Source organism: Mytilus edulis, chromosome 4 (assembly GCF_963676685.1).
Source record: "Mytilus edulis chromosome 4, xbMytEdul2.2, whole genome shotgun sequence".
NCBI classification, from domain to species: domain Eukaryota; kingdom Metazoa; phylum Mollusca; class Bivalvia; order Mytilida; family Mytilidae; genus Mytilus; species Mytilus edulis.
In genome coordinates this window covers 46598278-46620205 of record NC_092347.1, presented here as the reverse complement: position 1 = coordinate 46620205, position 21928 = coordinate 46598278, and the positions used below count along the sequence as shown (strand labels likewise).

Genomic DNA, 21928 nt, shown 5'->3' with positions numbered 1-21928 from the left:
GGGAAAAATGTAATTTGCGTTTAATATAACAATCGAATCAAAATTTACACTGGTAGCTAGGCAACCACAAACCAGATGGCGTTTTGAAAAAAAACCCAAGAGGATGACGATTATAATGATAACAATAAATGAAAGAAAAATGCTTTCCTTTATTAATAGATGAATAGATTTTTCAATTCTGTTATTTGTCGACTGATTCAGTGGAAGCTACGTATACAAATCAACCACAACCATACAATCTGAATCAAAGGTCACTATATATGCTAATCAACTACACCGATAATAATCAGTGACAAAAGTTACCAAATAAATGAATTACAAACATAAAAAATTAATCAGTCGTAAAAGTTTATTCATAAATCATTCACAATAACACTGACCGAATGAGTAGTAACTACACTTTATATACAAATCAATAATATAAACTGGTTCATTGGAAAGTATAATAAAAGTTAATCACGATCCTCTGTGGCGCGATAGGCAGCGTAAACTACCCCACCACTGATGGCCTTCCCTGCCAATCCAATAGCTTCCGTTGCCCCTATGGACTGAGCAATTGCAATGAGGCTCCCGGTAGCGACAGGTGCAGAGGCTGACATCGCAGCTGCTCCCCATGAGCCTGCTGCAATTCCTGTAGCAGTAAAACCTGCCGCTCCAATGACCGCTGGTATAACAAACGGTGCAGCTACAACACCAGCCGCTCCTGCTAAAAATTCTCCAAAGGTCAAAGCTATAATGTAAAAAATTATATCATCATGTTGTTATTGTTTTCTCAATGAGTATCCTACAAACTAATTTGGAAAAAGAAGTGATTGGACAAGCTTAAAATCTGACATCTTTGTTTTAGTGTGAGTAGTAGTTTAACTACTACAATGAGTATCCTTACAAACTAATTTGGAAAAAGAAGAGATTGGACAAGCTTAAAATCTGACATCTTTTTTTAGCATTTAGCAAAGACGTAATATGTTCTGTACACCGATGTATCTGGGTGTGTCTGTTCCCCATAGAAACAACTCAAACAGTTATATAAATGTATTACATTTATCAGAAAAATAATGCGAATTTATATGCATCGTCGCGAATAAAGTTATTAAAAACGTGGACCTTTCCTTTTTAACAACTTCAAACAAACAAAAATCGCAAATGGTATAATAAGGGGTAAACGCGAAATAAAGTATCCGCGAAAATAAGTTGGTTTACAGTAAATGTATTTTTGCTTATTGTAACAAAACCGAAGACCAAAGAATAAAGCAATTGTATTGTGATCAGTTCCGGCTGTTTTTTTTTATGCTTTCAACCATTGATGATCAAGCTTTCCATAATTTTAGTCTCGATATCATCTGCTGAAGGTTATACTAAAAATACTTGATCTGAAAACCAGGTCCAAGCTGTAATTTAAACATCATGATGAAATTGCTTATGTAGACTAAACGCACGTATGGTGTATTATATTATAAGCCTGGTACCTTTGATGACTATTAGCATGTTGTAATGTCCTATTGTAATGTTTATTTGTGTATTTCTTTATCCTGAATGTTCTTGTATGTATTTGTACTGTATTCCTGTCATGTAATGTTGTCATTTTAATGTTATATTAAACATTGCCATTAAAGTGCGAGGTTTGGCTAGCCGCAAAACCAGGTTCAACCCACCATTTTTTGTTCTTAGAATGTCCTGTACCAAGTCATGAAAATGACCATTGTTATATTATACAAGTAGTTCATTTCTGTGTTTGTTACATTTTAGTGTTGTGTTTCTGTTGTGTCGTTGTTCTCCTCTTATATTTGATGTGTTTCCCTCAGTTTTAGTTTGTAACCCGGATTTGTTTTTTTCTCAATCGATTTATGAATTTAGAATCTGGTTTTGTGGCATGCAAAACCTTTTAAAACATTAAAATGACAACATTACATGACAGGACTACACTAAATAAATGGGAGAAAATATAGGACAGAGAACCAAACGGATAATAGCCAACAAAAGGTACCAGGTTAAAATTTTAATACGCCAGACGTTTGTCACGTCCACACAAGACTTTCCAAAAAGTTGTGACCAATACGGCCAGGGTTACCCGCCGGGGACAAAAACATCCTTATTATTTAGAATAATTCATACTTTTGCAAACAGTAAATTTTATGAAATGAATATATAATAGATATACATGATTAAACTGCAGCAGTGACTAGCTACAAAATAAAAACGGATACATTACAAAAGTACACAGCCGAGTTAGCCAAAGCCAGCGCAACGCCCAAAGTGACCTCACATTTGAATTTCTAAAATAGTCAAATCTAGAGATATAAGATATATTTTGTCTGTGTTTACTGTTTGTTCAAGATAATATTAATGCCGCTACTGTGCGGAAGTAGTCTTAACAACAAGGTTTTTTTCCTGTTTTATTTAATCACCCATTTAACTTTTTTTCTGATAGAATTCTCTTTCATATCGTAAAAAAACAAGCATTTTGATGTGTTGTTTTGATTTCAATCAGAGGAGTTGTTTTTATTTCAATCAGAGGAAAGATTCGAGCCTTCGTGTATGGGGAACTCGGAAGATTCCCTTTGGAAAGCATTGTTAAACGTAGAATGGTGTTTTGGAATAACTTATTATCGGAAAATAACAAGTTATCTTCCATTATGTATAAATTAATGCTCAAGTTACATTTTCAAAACCCCACAAAATTTAAATGGATTACGTACGTTAAATCCATATTTGACGAAAATGGAATTAGTTTTATTTGGCAAAATCAACTTCCATTGGATAAACTTGGTTTAAAGAACATTATTTCACAAAAACTGAATGACCAATTCATCCAACATTGGTTTTCACAAATGAATAACTCTTCAAGAGGTGCATTTTATTCGTTTTATAAAGAGGAATTTCGTTTGGAAACCTATTTGATAAAGCTGAAGCTGTGTGACATGATTTATATGGCAAAACTCAGATGTTCAAATTTAAAAATTCCTGTAGAAACGGGAAGATGGTCCGGAATTCCAAAAAATGCACGAATTTATCATCTCTGTGGAAATGGAATAGGAGATGAAGTTCATTATCTTTTTAAATGTCAAAAACAAGAAATAAAACTGCTTAAAAATAAATATATACCACAATATTATACTGCAAATCCAACGGAGTACAAATTGAAACAGCTTTTAACATTTTGTCATGTAGAACTTTACAAAAACGATAGCGATTAGCGATATTTTTAAAAATTCTTACACGATACTTGTGATTTATGTTAGTCTGTTTTGAGTTGAATGTTATGGTAGTTTGTAAATTGACATTTTGCTATATTTTACCATGTATGTAGCATTATTATTTTTAGTGTGAATGTATTGACCATAAACATGTGTATACGTGTATATATGATGTCCTCTTGTACACCTATGTGTCTGAGGTTTATTAATAAAGTATTGTCTATTGTCTATTGCCCAAAACAAGAGTTGTATTTATATTTGCCATTCTTTTTTCTATTAAACACAGTTGGACTAATTCTTTAATTTGTCTTAAATTTATAAGATTAGAAGTTGGTAAAATGATTAAACTTTTGCACTAGGACAGATTTAGAGTGTATGTTCTAAATCAGATTATTGTACTTTCTTATTATATATTTTGGCTCTGAAGCGTTCCCGGTGAAGTTTGTAAAATCTTTTTTTACATACCATGACAAACTGGGGCGGATATCAGCAAGATACAAACGATTACGGGAATTTTCTTCTCCATTCTGAAAAACACAAAATTATTTTGTAGGGTAGCATCATACAAATAAACAATATTCGGACAACCATAATTCTTAAACTATCAGACATTGAATTATTTTCCTTAAAGTGATATGTTTAGTTTAAAAATTAAATTCATGTATCCAGCAACTACCACTGAATTACAGTCTTCTGACATGGAACTATTATTTTCGACTATTGGTTTATCTGTTTTTGTTGACCTAATTATTTTTAATTAACACATATCGATGTTTTTACGAATCGCAAACTCTGATAACATTGAATCATTTTGAAACAGTTGTTACTAATTGGTCTATAACAATAAGTAATATTATCTACCGCCTTGTATTGGGGTGTTAGACAAGTGATTATATTCGTGCTAGTCTCACTTTAAGTGAAACAAGACGATCAAAGCAGAAAAAAGAAAAAAAACCGTATAAAATAAAGGCAAACAAAGCATAAATATACCCAAGTGAGTATGGATTATTTCTGAATATGTTATGTTGGATAATGTTCCGTTAACTGTTGTGATCAATCGACTGAATTTAATTTACACATTTGTGCTTTTTAAATAAGATGAGTCAGCGAGTTACGATGATTTTATTTAAATTATATTATTGATACCCTGTAGTCTTTTATAATTGAATTGACAGTTTTGTAAGCTTTTTGAAACAGATGTTTCAATGAATGTGTTTGTAGACAGATGTGTTTTGTGTTTTGTTATGTATAAACATTGACAGACAAAAATATGTGACGTATATGGGCGTTTTTCAATAAAAGCGTAACTTTCAGACCTAAAAAAAATGAAAAAAATCAACTTGTCTAAAATTTAATTTCAAGAGTTATTTTGAAAACCTCTATTATAGACCTGTTTGTAAACAAAAAGTGCAATCTTAAATATTCTTTAAAATAATATTATTTTCATAATTTGTGTACTGTTTCAAAAGTCCCCTACGAAACTTCTTCTAAACACACATAGTTTTTGCAATTTTAAATGTTTCCTATAGACATTCCAGTTTGTTTACTTTAAATACTAGAAAAATCTCATTTTTTTCTGAATTGGAAAACCATTTTTATCGTTAAAGATTAGACAGTACTTCACATATGAAGGTACAACTCATGTTACGTAGTGGACATTTTGATGCGTTACGTAGTGGACAAAACCGTTTCGTAGTGGAAAAAAGATTAAAAAAAGACTGTATGGTAGTGTCAACTACGAAACGTTTTTCTCCAATTTTGTTTCGTAGGGGACATATTCGCATGTTTTATTTTTCCCCCCACAATCCCTATATTGCAATAGTAACAAGACTGATTGTATTCATGAAAGCATGTATTAATTAAGCTGTACACTGATATTTTTTCATAATTTTAAAACCAGATACTGAAGGAGATTTGACCCGTTTCGTAGTGGACATTAACAAAAATACGGTATCACTCTGGTCCATTTGATGTGCTCAATTTTTCTTACCAACAATTTAATTGCCGTTATAAAAGCATCACTTCTTTTGTAAGACCTTAATGTTTATATCTCTTGCAAACAAAAATTACATTGATTTTATAAAACTGTTTATTGGCAAATTTTAATGACTTCGTTTCGTAGTGGACATTTTGTGAGGGACACACCTTCTGAAATTAAAAATCCTATATTGAAAGCTGTTTATTAAAATATGTTGGCTCTGAACATACTTTTGAATTATTAAAGAACTTATGTAAAGTAAAAATAACATTTATTTCTTTACGATATTTTAGAGTATGAATGTTGAACAGGCGGTCTAGGGACATGCTATTTTGGTTGTTTTGGACCATTCAGGAGTCAATATCTTATCAATCCCTCTAAAAATAAACTGTTTCTTTGATTAAAAATGTTAAATCTAATTCAATGTACTGACTGCACAAAAAATTACTTGTAAAGATCAAACATATTTTTTTTAAAGTGGCTGGGACAAGAAAATACGTTTTAATTGAAAAACGCCCATATATATAAATTTTACTGACACGCGAATCAATGAATGTGTTTGTAGATAGATGCAGATGATTTTGTGTTCTGTCATATTGTTCCTAGGCTTTTAAAATTGTTACACGATGATGACTGCTGTACGGTACCCATATTTTTTGACTATTTTATTTATTATTTCTGTTTAGTTCACGCATCATTGTAAATATAACGGAATTTGATGAGACTGTCATCAAAGTGAGAGGTTTAGCGCTTTAAAACCAGGTTTAATCCACCACTTTCTACATTTGAAAATGCCTGTACCAAGTCAGGAATATGACAGTTCTTGTCTATTCGTTTTTGATGTGTTTTTGTCATTTGATTTTGCCATGTGATTATGGACTTTCCGATTGGATTCTCCTCTGAGTTGAGTATTATTGTGATTTTACTTTTTACTTGAAACTGCAAATCAATGAAGACATATCTTATAAGAGGGAATATAAAGGATTAATTTCTTGCTGTTTATTTCCCATGTTTTTCTCATGATTAGAATTAAACTTACAAACTGTATTTCATTTATCTTATTGTTTTAATGACAGCAATATGATTAATTTACTAACTAAAAAGTATCAAAGTTCCAACTAAGAGTGTTTGGATTCCTGAAATTGCTATAACCAAAATATATTCTTATGTTATATCTGAGACTACTGTGTTATAGTAGTCTCAGGTTATATTTGTACAAAGTTTCGGTGATTAACACAAGATATACGGTGATATATATATATATGTTACAGTAAATAGGTGAAATTAGGAATTACACGTAATTACTAAACATTTCAGTAAATACCTGTAATCACTAGCCAATTTAGTAATTACATGTATTTACTAGTTGTTTCAGTGATTACTGGTATTCACTGATTTTTTTGGTCATTTTTACAGCTATTTACTAATATGATGTTTTTGTTTTAAAATTAAAGATATAATTCTAGATACCAAATAAGAAAGTAAAAGGGTAGGTATTTTAGGGCTTCCTTAATTAAGGATTAAAGAATATAAGGCACATCAAAAGTGTATACTCTGTAGTATTTGTGAACTGAAACTGGAAAATGGTTGTTTTAAAAGTTTTTAAACTTCCTAAAAATCATTTTCAGCATGCAAGACAATGATATCTATCCACTATTGAGAAATACATTTGTGAGAAGTTTATAGGCAACTTCGTCACCTCTTTTTGCTCATAGACAGTCGATAATGCCAAATTTGGTTGAATAATCTTGATAATTCTTAAAATCTCATAATTTCTTTAAATTAAAATCTCCATCAGGCATACTTGCCCAATGACACAAGTTAAATTCCTTTTACAAAATAGGTTTATTTAAGACTTCTTTTGTCAGACTGTTGCGATGAAGCTGACATTCTTCACAAACAAATTTATACACTTTGATGATGTTAAGAGTCACATTTCATATTTCTGTGTTTCTCTTTTTTATGAGTTTTTCAAGACCTCCAAACTTAAGCTTATAAACCTGCAATAAAATTTTATCGTCGTTTTTACTTGTATAAGTCAACTAAATGGTCCATCCCTTTTGTTTTACTTTCAATGTTGTAATTCTGTTTCTTTTTGTCGAAACTGCGACTATTATCGCAAAAGCTAGACATAGCAAACCATTCTGTCATCAGAAGCGTCCAGAAGATTTTCAAGATTTCAAGATTCTTTATTTCTCAAACACTATAAAGTTACAATGGTACAAAGAAGTTCATCAAAAATTATATAACATAACACAAAACACACATGACAAGATGAGATGAAAATAGGAAATAAAATAAACAGTATAGTAGCGAAGAGTGGTGATTAACCAGGAAGACTCACTTGAAAAGTTATAACCCTGATAAATTTGCACAGTTTTTTCAACTTATTTTTAATTTTTAACTGAAATAGTTTTTCAAATTTTAGTATGTTACATCTGTGAACAAGAAAAAAGTATTCAAATATTGTGCTCGAAAATTTGCCACTATGTGGTTAACTGCATAGCAGTTGTAATGATGTGCTTATTATGACCATATTGTGTTGTTCTCTGTTTGTTTACTGTCATTTTTGTTATTGTATATTATGTTATTTTGCTATATCATCATTTTTGCTTCTGCAATAAAATATATTCATTCATCCATTCAAAGTTCTTTACATTTTTGATAACTTTCTTAAATTATTCTGGATTTCTACCAACCTTGAACAGAAGCTTGTTCATCATTATGATCATAGGATAATTTTCAAGAAGTAAAAATAAAATTATTTTTTCCGTATTTTACTTATAAATGGACTTAGTTTTTATGTCAGTTAACATTACAGTGAAGTTCACACTGTGGTTAAAGTTTTTAGAATTTTAATAACTTTCTCCAAATATCCTGGATGTCTACCAAACTTGGACAGAAGCTTGTATATAATCATAAGATAATTAGTAAAGTTTGTAAAAAAATCCTTTTTCGTATATTCCTTATAAATGGACTTCGTTTTTTCTTTTCCAGTTAATATTACATACATTCTGCAGTTAAAGTTTTTTTTAAATATTTATTAGATTTCATAAACCATCCTGGATTTTAACCAAATTTGGACAGAAGCTTCTTACTGTAATAGTCAAAAGAGAGCATCTGGAGGAAAATTTTAATATTTTTTCCCCTTTTTGTTGAGCCTGCGACTTACAGCAAAAGTAAGCGAGATAATGGTTCCGCGAAACCTTACAATTTCAAATCTGAATACATCGGAAACACATCTTCAGCTAGGGGTTGAATTGAAGGTCACATGCATACGTATTCATTGAGGTCCAATTATTCACTTGCAAGTGCACCAGTACACAATTGACTGCTAAACAAATTATTAGCTGATCATATTACAACATTGTCTTAATAGTTAGTAAATAGGTGTAAAAATTCATTTTAAAATTAGTAATTACTGGTAATAACTGGGCCGTTTCAGGAATTACTTGTATTTACTAAGTGCATTGGGGATTACATGTAATTCCTAAATTTTAGTAATTACATGTAATTCCTAATTTCACCTATTTACTGTAACATCTAAAATACTAAAATTACGAGGTCCAATTTGTCAGCCGTCATCGGGTAAAAACGACAAATCAAAGATTCAACTCTATCTATAACTAATATAGGACAATGGTGTAGATTAAAAATTACACCACTCCAGACCCTTTTGTTTTCCACATAATTAATATTGCCAATAATTAACAAGTTCCGGGTCTAATCCGATACCGATACCAATAGTATATTCACCTGTTAGCTATTACCTTATCTGTACGTTCCGCATTTGACAGGCGCACACGGTGTATTTAGGATTTTGCTATATACACGGGTCATAATCAAAGGGCTGACACTACTAAATTCAATCATTGTCAAATTGTTCCCTATTGTAGCTTTATTCAGCAATCAGCAAGACTTTCTAAGATAACTAATATAGGACAATGCTGTTGATTAAAAAATACCCCATTCCTGGATAGCCTGGACCTTTTGTTTTCCAAATAATTAATATTTCCAATAATTGATAAGTTCCAGGTCGACGGGTTCAAACAGAAAGATTTGAAAGCAGAGAAAACTGTGTATCTTATAATCGACATAACTTTATCAGATGACAATACCAATTACTAAAATAAGGCTTAGGCATAGTTATATACTTTAATTCAGTCACGGACCCGCGATATCACGGGTGTGTACTTGTATATATATATTTATCTCTTTAAAATTAAATGATAGCAATGATGACGTTTCCTATATTGTAATTAACCCAATCATTCAAGGTAGCTTTTTTGTTTTGTCATTTCTAGTCCAGAAATTTCTTAATCTACTGTCTCTCTGAAATGGATATCTAAAATCTTAGAAGAATATGTAGACTGGTATAGTATTGTTCGTGAAATGCGTTTATGATATATCATGTATTTCGTTCTAAAAGGGATCATTTGCATTGTAAAAGAATGTAGAAAATTAATGCACAATTTGATTAGGGACTTTTCGTTTTGAATTTTTCTCGGAGTTTAGTATTTTGTGATTTTACCTTTTTTTTTCTAAAAGTAAAAAAAAATTCTGTGTAAGCACAAGTTTATGTGTTCTGATGTTGATTTCTTACTCTACAACTAACCTCGCATGCATGCTACTACAGAATAGGATCGTCTGTCTTAAACTATAATACCTTTTTTACATATTAAATTTCTTATTCTCGAGCATGAATGGGTTCATATGAAAGTAAAAGCAAAAAGCATGTTTTAATCAAAGTTATGATAAAATGTCTTACATTATTGCATTGCAGCTGTTTGTCTACTAAACTTGGCATTTACAAAAATATTTGTATATCATCCCTGATCATTCAATATAAAAATTTGTCAGAGCCATTGCCGGTCATCGCAAAGTGAAATGACCACTGGTTAATGCCGCGGCAGAACTGATAAGTTCAGAAATTTTCCAACTTACCTTTGAAATGGTGTGTCGAATTGTTATAACCAGTAAGTTAAAACTGTAATTAAAATTCAATTACAGGATATATATATCTTAGCGCCCACTGAAAAAAGACTGTGACGCACTCAATTTGTTTTTAAATGTGGCATATGTTATGTCATAACATATGTCACATGTTTTTTCATCAACTTTTCAATTGAAGGTTTTATTGACAGTCCTTTTCATTAATATTTTAGTTTCATTTATTTTCGGGAATTACATTGTATTTTCACTTTTAATTTGCAGACATTAGGAAACTATCATTAAACTTAAAAGGGGTGCATGAGGGTTATAATTGTTTTTTCTGAAAAAAAATTATATTCTGATCCCCAATTAGATGAAAAAAAAATTCTGGTCAAGCATAGATCAACAAATACATATCCTTTTTCCAGTGCACATGAAAAGCGAAATTATGTAGATTTGATTTATTTGCAATAAAGAACATTTTTTTTTATAGGAAAGGTACATATATATTAGTTACGACTCCGATCGATGTTCGGCCTCTAATCGACGTCCATTCCTTAAATTTACAAAAGGAAAGGGTGTTTAAATTGAAAATACAAGTGATTTGTTCATATTTACAGTAAAATGCAAAAAATGAATTGAAATTAATAAAAAAAAAAAAAAAATAACGAAATTTTCAATAAAGGGGGAGGGCTAGAAAAAAATTGTCCTATCCTAAGTACCTATGTCATTCAAAAGCTATTCAGATCAAGCTGTCAACTATTGATTCTAAATATAAACTTTTTAATTAGAATTCCTTGTTTTGTATGTCAATGTATTATACCTTGCAATCTTTCTTTATACCAATAAACTGTTCACATATATATAGCTCCTCTTTGTGTAAATTTGATAGAATAATGCAATAGGGTGAGGGTTTGGATCCCGCTTACATGTTTAACCCCTTATGTGCCTGTCCAAAGTCAGGAACCTGTAATTCAATGGTTGTCGTTTGTTGATGTGTAACATATTTGTTTTGTTTATTTTTTGTTAAAAAAAATTAGCCAGTTATTTTCTCGTTCGAATTGTTTCACATTTGTCATTTCAGGGCCTTTTATAGCTGACTATGCGGTATGGGATTTACTCATTGTTGATTGAATGCCGTGCAGTGACCTATAGATGTTAATTTCTGTGTCATTTGTTCTCTTGTTGACAGTTGTCTCATTGGCAATCACACCACCTTTTTTCTTCTTTTTTTTTTTTTTTTATAAACTACGATAAAGCTAAAAAGAAAAAGACAAACAACAGTACACAAAACACAACATGCAGATCTCATATGCTCCGGAAGGGCAAGCAGAACCTGCTGCATATGTGGCACTCGTCATGTTCGTTGGAAAAGTGGATGGGATTGTAGTTACGATTGAAGCATATCCGCCATCATCTGTAAAATGGATATACTATGACGGTCAACCGACTCCTTTTAATTAACGCAGTGATTACTTCAACTTAATCGTTTGGAACTCTTGGTTTATAAAGCTACATAATGAAAGTTATAGTTTATCAAAGAAATTTGATTGGAGATACAAACACTTAAATTTGTTATCAACTGGGGGATATATATTCTGTACATGCATGAAATCATCTTATAATAGACCTTCGTTGTCAATCTCTAGAGTTATGATGCAGACTTAACTGTATTCTTCAAGTTCGATGGAATATTTCACCATACCTGCCAACTTTCACGATTTAAGCGTGTACTACACGATTTTGACCCTTTGTCACGATTGCACGATCGTGTTCCTGAAAAACCCTCTAAAACACGATTTGGTGAAAATTTACACGAAAAATATTGTTGTTCCCGATTTTGAACTGTGTCCAATGGAGGAAAATCGTGTTCAGCCAATCAAATTGTGCGTTTCTCATGATCAAATTAATCAGCCAATCAAAAACGTTTTCTCTCAAGATTGTTTTAACATGCTAGATATTGAACTTGTGTTGTATTCCTCTGTTTGTTGGTCAGAATTGTAAAAACGTGAACATGGCAAATGATTTTTCAACTGCAAGGAGGTTCTTACACTGAATAAGAATAAAAGCATGGCTGATTGACAAACTTCAATGATGCAGTACTACCATGAATATAATAAATAGTAGTTTATTCACTAATTTATTGACATTACATGTACACTTACTGTAACATAATTTTATTTATGTATTCAATCATTTAAAGGATAATGTACTCTTCATTATTTTCCACATGGAACACCCCCCCCCCCCCCCCCACACACATCAACATGAGGAATCCCTTAAATGAGGGACAACCCTTAGTCAAGGGGTCACTCTTGTAAAAATTAAATAGGAAAATGTAGATTTGTTAACTTAAAAATGGGAAATTCTGACATTATATTTGGAACAGCTTTTATAAATGAAGAGTCCTATTATTTTGAATAATAAAGAAGATATAAGGCCAAGGACATATCAAAATTCTTGGACATGTGTTGACCATATAATACCAGATAGACAATGATAGATCATAAGATGTACAGTTCTTTGGGAAAAGTTTCTTCAAATAATATGAATGCTCATTTGTACTTAAAAAGTGGTTTTTAATGTCCTAACATTGAGGGGAGATCCCTATGTGTTGTTCCCAACCTGATAAAAGTCCTTCTTTGTGTATAATTTTAAATTGGAAAAGTCAACAACTATTTAGTATCCTTACACATGAAAATAATTCCTAGTCTTACAGCTACATGTTCATATTTTCTGCTGATATAATAACTAGAATCATGCAAATAAACTTTAAAAAAAAGGGATGTAAGCTCATCTTACAAATCATGCAAAAATGACACTTTTTCGCGCAAAATAGTCGTCGCAAAGAATTTTAAACTTTGAAATTGTTGTCGCGCGCTAAAACCCCCATGGGCATTTTCAAAAGTTGGCAGGTATGTTTCACCAAATTTTGAATTATTTCGTGAGAGAACATCCTCCTTCCTTTTCTGCCCAAGTTCCTGAGTGATGTCAGACTCATAAATAAAGTCGACAAGAGGACAACAGTTGATCCTCAAATGAATACCGATCGTTTTTAATAAAACAGTCCGTCAAACGCAATTAATTTGCTCTCGGCAATCAAGAAATCAAGCATAATGTCAGTTTTAGAGAACTTTTTGTTTGCAATTATGCAAAACTTCAAAATCAAATAACAATGATTGAAGGTGCCTGACCAAATAGCCACCATGGAAACAAATAATATCATAGCTATAACAATTGTACACTAAATACCATGGATTTTTTTTTTTTTAAAGTTGTTCCCTTTGATCTAACCTATATTCTAAAGGGAAAATAGGCAACCTAGCAATTTAATGGAAACTGCCGTGTGGGTCATATTTTTGTCGACTGCTTCTTTTTGCTGGGGCTGAGTTTCGTTCTATCAATTATAGTTATCAAGATAATTAGCAAAAAGAAATGAGGTATAATATTGACAGCAGACTCGCCTGTTTTCTGAAATAGCTAGAGCAGATGGTACAAACCGGTCTCACTAATTAGCGACAACAAGAATTTTAGCGACAACAAGCGTCAACAAGCGACAAGAAGCGACAACAAGAATTATTTTAGCGACAACAAGCGACAAGAAACTATTTAGCGACAAGAAAACATTTTTTTTTTAATTAAAATTAATTATTGCAATAAATATTAAAAGAATATTCAAAAGAAAATAATTTTAGCGACAAGAAAGTTAAAATTGATAGAAAAAAATGAAACATTATTTACATAATATTTTATCATCTATTATGAATAACAGCCAGTATTACGTTTAATTATTGTATTATGAGATTACTTTCTTTGTGTTTTAGAGTATATTATTTATCTTATAACTTGTTTTTTAAAACTCTGTTCGTGCAATATATATTAAGCTCGCAAAATGAATTATTTGTGCATCATTGTCCTGAAAATATTGACACAAATTGTAAAATACAAAGAACTGAAATCAAACAGGAGGAAAAGAAAATTGAAATGTGAATGTTCACAATCTCTTTCTTCCTCACAAATGTTTCATTTCTTCGACGGTCTATCTATATATATATATAATAAAACATTTTAATTAGACATATCTGCTCATATATTTAAAAAAAAACATTAAATACAAATTTCTAATAATCTAATAAAAAAAAAATGTTTTCTTGTCGCTAAATAGTCTTCTTGTCGCTTGTTGTCGCTAAAATAATTCTTGTTGTCGCTTCTTGTCGCTTGTTGACGCTTGTTGTCGCTTGTTGACGCTTGTTGTCGCTAATTAGTGAGACCCGTACAAACATGACAAATGGAAATTGTGTTTTTAACGACGGTATACCCAATTATAGATCAAAGATCACATTTTATATACATGAAGTCAATTCTGCCTCCATTTTGTCAAATGCATCCACATCAACTAAAAGCCCTAAAGAGCCTGTTTTGTTCATCTGCATCTTTCGACTGTCCGATGTGCTTTTTTAAGTTTCTATCTATCTATAACAGTTTTAAGATAATACTAGTAGATCCTAGAAGGCATTACGCAAATATAAGAAAAATCGTCATTGAAGGGCGATAACTTCAATGAGAAGTCAACTAATCATTTCGGTCATGTTGATCTATATGTAGACTTGCTGATCAGTTTTGGTCTGTATAGTTTTTATTAATAAAAAAAAGTAGTTTTGAAGATGTGAGCTTTAGACAAAAATGCAAAATAGTTAAAATCGTCATGTTAGGCCAAGAACTCTAAAAAGCAGTTGACTGAACCGACTTATTTGTAGATCTTGTCCTGCTGCTCGTTTTGCTCTTTAAAGATTCTGTCTATGATCTATTAAAATTTTCAGGACAAATAGTACAGGCACTTGTCTCAGAAAAGAAAATCCTATATACATGTTATATAAGTATATAGCAAAAAAAAATTCAGAGACAAGTGCATGTGACAAATAGGCGAATAATTTTAATAAAATACTTCGTTGAGGAGGCACCCTGATACGACCACAGAGGTTTAACCCTGAACAGTTGGACCAAATTTGGACATGTGACAATATTCAAGATTGATACTATCTGAATTTGGATTGTAATCAATTTTTTTTACAGAAAATACGTTTCTGACACATAACAAATATCAAGATATTACAAATCTACATTTTATTGCGCAATACTGTGCAATTAAAGATTTCTTCTTGAAACTTTATAAAAATTTTGAAGAAAAAAAATGAAACCCTTTAAAAAAATAAAACCCCTAAAACTTTTTGAATCCCCCTTGGAGCAATTTCCCCCACATTCGATCCCTGCCTTCCTTTGTAGTATGGAACCCTACAATTTCAGGAAGAGATCCATACACTTACAATGTAAACACAAGTTAGTATCTAGAAACTAGATGTATGCTTGTTTTGGCCCCCAATTCCTGCATGAAAGGGGCGATAACCCCCTAACTCAATTCCAACCTTCCTTTTGTGATATGGAACTTTGTGGTACAATGTCAGATAATTTACTCTGGGTAGGGACCCCCCCTTTTTTTTTAAATGGCTGGATCCGCCCCTGGCCAATGCTTATACAACTGCATTCCAATAATCATTAACTTATCACTAGTGGTCCCCCATAAACTGACCTAATCACACACTAATACATGAAAATAAGGCAAGAATTTCAGAGTCAAAAGACCATGACTGAGGGGGCGGGGCCACATTATCTCCATGGAAATGAGATATGCCAATGCTTATACAACTGCATACCAATTATCATCAACCCATCACTAGTAGTTCCCCATAAACTGACCTAATCACAAACTACAAGTATTACATGACAAGAGTGCACACACTGAAATGTCTCGCCTTCTATACTAATCATTGATATTATGTTGATAGTCCAAAGTATAAAGCTAAGCTTTATTACAACTGTCACATAAACTTAACATTAACCAAGATAACTAAACAAAGACCAATGAGCCTTGAAAATTAGGTCAAGGTCAGATAAACCATGCCAGGCAGACATGTACAGCTAACAATGCTTCTATAAAACATATATAGTTGACCCATTACTTAAAGTTAAAGAAAAATAGACCAAAACACAAAAACTTAACACTGTGCAATGAACCGTGAAAATGAGGTCACGGTCAAATAAAACCTGCGCGACTGACATAATTTAAGATCATAAAATATTTCCATACACCAAATATAGTTGACCTATGGCATATAGTATTAGATAAAAAGACCAAAACTCAAAAACTTAACTTTGACCACTGAACCATGAATATGAGGTCAAGGTCACATGACATCTGCCCGCTAGACATGTACACCTTACAATCATTCCAAACAACAAATATAGTAGACCTATTGCATATAGTATGAGAAAAACAGACCAAAACACAAAAATTTAACTAAAACCACTGAACCATGAAAAAGAGGTCAAGGTCAGATGACACCTGCCAGTTGGACATGTACACCTTACAGTCCTTCCATACACTGAATATACTAGCCCTATTGCTTATAGTATCTGAGATATGGATTTGATCACCAAAACTTAACCTTGTTCACTGATCCATGAAATGAGGTCGAGGTCAAGTGAAAACTGTCTGACAGAAATGAGGACCTTGCAAGGTACGCACATATCAAATATAGTTATCCTATTACTTATAATAAGAGAGAATTCAACATTACAAAAAATTTGAACTTTTTTTTCAAGTGGTCACTGAACCATGAAAATGAGGTCAAGGACATTGGACATGTGACTGACCGAAACTTCGTAACATGAAGCATCTATATACAAAGTATGAAGCATCCAGGTCTTCTACCTTCTAAAATATAAAGCTTTTAAGAAGTGAGCTAACACCGCCGCCGGATCACTATCCCTATGTCGAGCTTTCTGCAACAAAAGTTGCAGGTTCGACAAAAACTAAGCAAAAGTTGCAAAGTCACTAGACCATAACAGAGAGACAAGGCCAAATAGTCCACATGGTAATGTGATGTGCCCATACCAAAACAACTGCATACCAAATATCTTGAACTCACCACTAGTGGTTCACCATTAAGGATAATTCATATATACAATGTATATAGTGTTTATGCATAATATATACATGTGCCATCATTAAGGGTTAGTTACTCCTATAAAGAGTGACCAATAGGCTATTAGCACTTAAAAATTAAAAGTCTTGTCTGGACAAAACATATGTTTTGAGAGGCCATGATGCAACAGAAAAAAACCATTAATTAATGAGTAAATCCTTTGATCCAGATGAGCTTAAAATTACATATGAAGATCAATAAAACTCTGCTACCAGGGGCGTAGCTAGGTATTCATTCAACTGTAGGCACACTCGGCAGGGGGTCCAGGGCAAAACCCCCGATGGAAAACGGATTTCAGCGTTTTGTACGTAAACCCTGATATTACTATATAATAACACTATCCTTTTGGCTAGAAAGACATCAACCATCAATCTTTTGATTCTTAAACCTTCACCCTAGCCACACAAACAAATACACACATAGTCGATGCCTAATGCAAAAGTTCTGTTCTGTTCATACTAACGTAACAAAATTCAAGAAATTCGTATTTCTTTATATCCCGCTCTACTGTAAAATCCCTACCTGCTTAGGAATTTGAATATTTGTGGTCATTACACGTAGATCTCAGAGTACTCAAAACTACTGGAAGCTAGTTGATAGATTGATTTTTAAACATCCAGTGTAAAATATTTATGCAAGTTTAGAACAAAAAAAAACCAAATTGATTATTTACAATAAACACAATAGGGAGCTTAGTCCTGTGATAGGTGTTTTACAGGACGAAGGTCTGGAAAATTGAAAATGCCATGCATTGGAATTTAATGAGGGATTATTGGATAGGAGCAGAAACAGACCAACTACGAACTCCTCAAAGAGTGGCATTCTCTCTACAACTAGGCATAAAATTAAATGTCCCCATTCTGACCAGACGTGACTACGTATTTATACATCCTGCACAGCCAAACGGACGACCAACATTGACAAGTAGGGTGAAGACAAAGTGGAAAGATAGTTGAAAACTAACAAATAATTAAAAATTCATGTGAGGTTCATTTAAGTTTTTGTTGATGGAAGTGAAATGATCTGAACCAAAGTTCTAGTTTATAGTTTCTATGTAAGGTACACACATAAAAACATGCAATTCTATCCAATATTTCATTCACTAAGGACGAGAGACTAGTGTACACATGACATTTGATAATTAAAGTTGTGACAACTTCACTGGAGTTCATCTACATATAACGTTGTTTATTATTTTTTTTAATGAAAAAAAATATTTGTGAAAAAATTATGTGTAGGCACGTGCCTAAAGTGCCTAACGACAGCTACGCCCCTGGCTACTATTTCAATATAGTGGCTAATCCATGAAAATGATGTCCAGGAAAAAGGAGGTTTGACAGATCGATATCTCCGAACATGTATCTGTTTTAATGAAATGGAACAACCCAATGTCTGGCATTCTTCAAAAAGCAATTCTAAGTTGATAAGTCCTTATACATCGTATAGGGAAAATTTAATTTTAACTGGAGAACGTACATACATGACATAAACAAAATAATTCTAACTGAAACAAATAAACAAAATAATTCTATCAACTACTTTGTTGCTAACTACAAACTGGAAGCACTATCCAACATTTACAAAACTAATAGCTGTCATAGTCTAATATAATCTACATGTGTATCAAAAATCTAAAGAGTCAAAACGACTTCCAATGAATGAAAAGAAAAAAAAATAACAACAAACTTTACATGTTTGCACACAAATTTTAGCATGCTTAATAACTAGAAGTGAATTTATCCATGCACATAAGCTTTTTTAATTTAGGTTCAATTGTTGCTATGGAGCTTTTCAAACTAGATTGAAATCTAAATATCGATGAACATACACGACTGATTTTCCATTCTTGATATGGAGCTTTTCAAACTAGATTGAAATCTAAATATCGATGAACATACACGACTGATTTTCCTGAAATCTAAATATCGATAAACATACACGATTGATTTTCCTGAAATCTAAATATCAATGAACATACACGACTGATTTTCCTCAAATCTAAATATCGATGAACATACACGACTGATTTTCCAGAAATCCACAAAAATAAGGCTTTTTAATTTTTCGCATAAAAAAGTCATTTATTGAATGGTTTAAAAATGGCAGACATTTTTTCTTCCACTGGTCTTTATCAATGGAAAACTCTTTCATCACAGCCTTTGCAGTAGCTACCAAAATATCATGATCAAGCTCCAAGTATTTTTTTCCTTTCTGTCCATTCTTCCAGGCAACATATAATTCACCAATATTGAACACTCTCCATATAAGATCCCTTGCCAAGATATGAGGCTTTTCAATATCGGTAGGACTATAAAAATCTGGATCAAACTGCTTCGTGACTGGATCAAAATAGTTGCCATAGCCTTCTTCATATACAGGAGGTATATTGACGAAGTTTACCCAAGCTTTTAATTTTATTTCCTCTGCATAAGGTTCATATTGGAACAGTCTTGGTTTTAACTGCAGCAACCTTTTCATGATTTTCCTACTATTTTTGGCGGGAAAGTTATTTGTTATCTTAATGCCTCTGTAATCAGAACAGATCAACCCTGCCAGTTCTGAAGGAATGTCTTCATTTTCTTCAGACATGCCTTGCTCTGAACGTGTACATGCCATTCCTGTAAAAAAAAGAAGAGTGTACATGTACTTACATTGTTTGTCAAGAAAGTTTTCCTTAAATAGCAATTAAAAATTTGTGAATTTTGAAGAATGGACCAAAATGAGAAGTTAGTTATAGCTATTTCATGAAAAATCAGCATATAGACATATCAGATATAAATTTTATAATGCGGCTTCCTAACTTTGAAATGCTCCCTCAATTGCAATGTTTGCATCAATAAGATCCTCAAATAAACAGTGACATGCACTGTATGTCCAACTTCATATGTGTCTCTATAACAATACACTTTTAAGTAATATCCTTTACCAGAAAAGATCGTCAGTTATGCGTCTCTTTCAGATTGCATCTACCAGAGAGCATTGAGAGAGGGGACCATCTGTATCCCTGCCCTTTTAAAGCTCATCAAGTATCTTATTGATCGTCATAATACCAGATACACTTGTTTGGTCTGCAGTTTCCCTAATGACGGCATTGTGATTATTGATTATAACAATTAACAAATAATTTGTGCAATATATGGCATCATCTTTTAATAATTCAATCGCTGGCTTCACATGGGAAGGAAGTGATGATGCCCCGAAACACAAAACTATACTAGCTTTTCAGCCATTCTCGAGAGTTGTCTCATTACCTCTCATACCTCAAAGCGATGGATACATTAAAACAGCCTTAGAAAATAGAATATGTCCTTTATGCCATAAAAAGGTGATAGATGAATTCCATTTTATTATAACATGTACTTAACTTATAAACCTAGGATCAAAATGTTTAATGAAACTTCAAATATTGTCCCCTGTTTTAATTCAACAAGCAGTGAAAAAAAAATTGATTTTGTATTTTACTCGTGAATAATGTGACACATGTATATTAATTATCATTGTTGACAGTATAATTAAAATGTATAATGAGAGAAACAACTATAATGTCAATATATATAAACTGTGTAGGATTGGTGACTTACATGATACAAATGTATTTGAGATGAGAACTTAATAGATGAGGCATGTTGTAGAAATAGTATTTTAATAAATATGAATAATCTTTCTTTTTTTCGATGCTACATGTTTGTATTGTTTTCTATCTATCTTTTTTTTATCTATATGTTTGACAACTTTGTTTGTTTTACGTTTATTTCGTAACTATTCTTTTGTTTGGATTTGAGACTAATAAAATTCTAAATCTTATTTCCACAACTTCCAATCTACATTGTACCTGATCTATACATACATGTACACCAATACTTTATGCATGTACAAAAAATGCAATCGAGAAAAAAATACAAAAAAATCCTTTGCTCAACCCTTCAAAGCTGTGACCATCATATGACAACCCTGTTATATGGCTCCAATGGCGTTCCATACTTTCAGAAGTCAATTTTATGATATTTATATCAAAAGTATTGCATGTTCCGTCAACCTGAGGCTATCTATAGTCATGTTTCATGTACAGTATAAATTGTATTTTGAGCTCAAATACGGACTCCATAAATTGAAATTGGATGAAACTCGGTTTTCTGGAGGGGTGCATAGGCGGATCCAGGGGGGGGGGCCTGAGCACCCCCTTTCGTGGGAAAAATTTGGTTGATTATATAGGGAATCATTGAAGCATGACTGTAGCGACCCCCCCTTAGGAAAAGTTCTGGATCAGCCACTGGAGTGCATTGCTTCCCTTCAGTCGTTTATCCAGTGGTGAAGTTGTTTGTTGCTGTATGTCATATTTGTTTTTCAATCATTTATATTTTGTTCATAAATCAGATTCAATTATTTATATTTTGTACATAAATCAGTTTCAATTATTTATATTTTGTACATAAATCAGGCTATCAGTTTTCTTGTTTGAATTGCTTTATATATAGTTAATGTCATTTCCAGGCCTTTTATATATGGGTTTTGCTCATTGTTTGAAGACTTTGCAGCAAACTATGTGATGTAGTGACAGTGGATCTTGCCATTTATAGAAAACAACCCAGGAAACACATGACGTCCTTGCAACGTTATGTATTGGTCGCTGGAAGGTCATGGCTGACGTTACGTTAGTACGACGTTGTTGCAACGTTGTAAGAATGTAATTTTACGTCACGTCAGATACGACGTAGAACCGACGTCAGGACAACGTTATTATTGTTTTTAATAACGTTTATATTACGTTGTTGCAATGTCAT

The 21928-nt window shown here is 32.3% G+C and overlaps 1 protein-coding gene across 1 annotated transcript; it reads right to left on the bottom strand.

The window, feature by feature from the left end:
- Positions 1-331: 331 nt before the first annotated feature.
- On the bottom strand, positions 332-10242 carry LOC139519800 (interferon alpha-inducible protein 27-like protein 2A). The gene is made up of 3 exons (XM_071312066.1): positions 10117-10242; positions 3660-3721; positions 332-730 (listed from the first exon to the last, which is right to left on the bottom strand). The coding sequence occupies exons 2-3, from the start codon at positions 3718-3720 to the stop codon at positions 453-455; spliced, it is 339 nt and encodes a 112-aa protein (XP_071168167.1). The 5' UTR covers position 3721; positions 10117-10242; the 3' UTR covers positions 332-452.
- Between the last annotated feature and the right edge of the window lie 11686 nt (positions 10243-21928).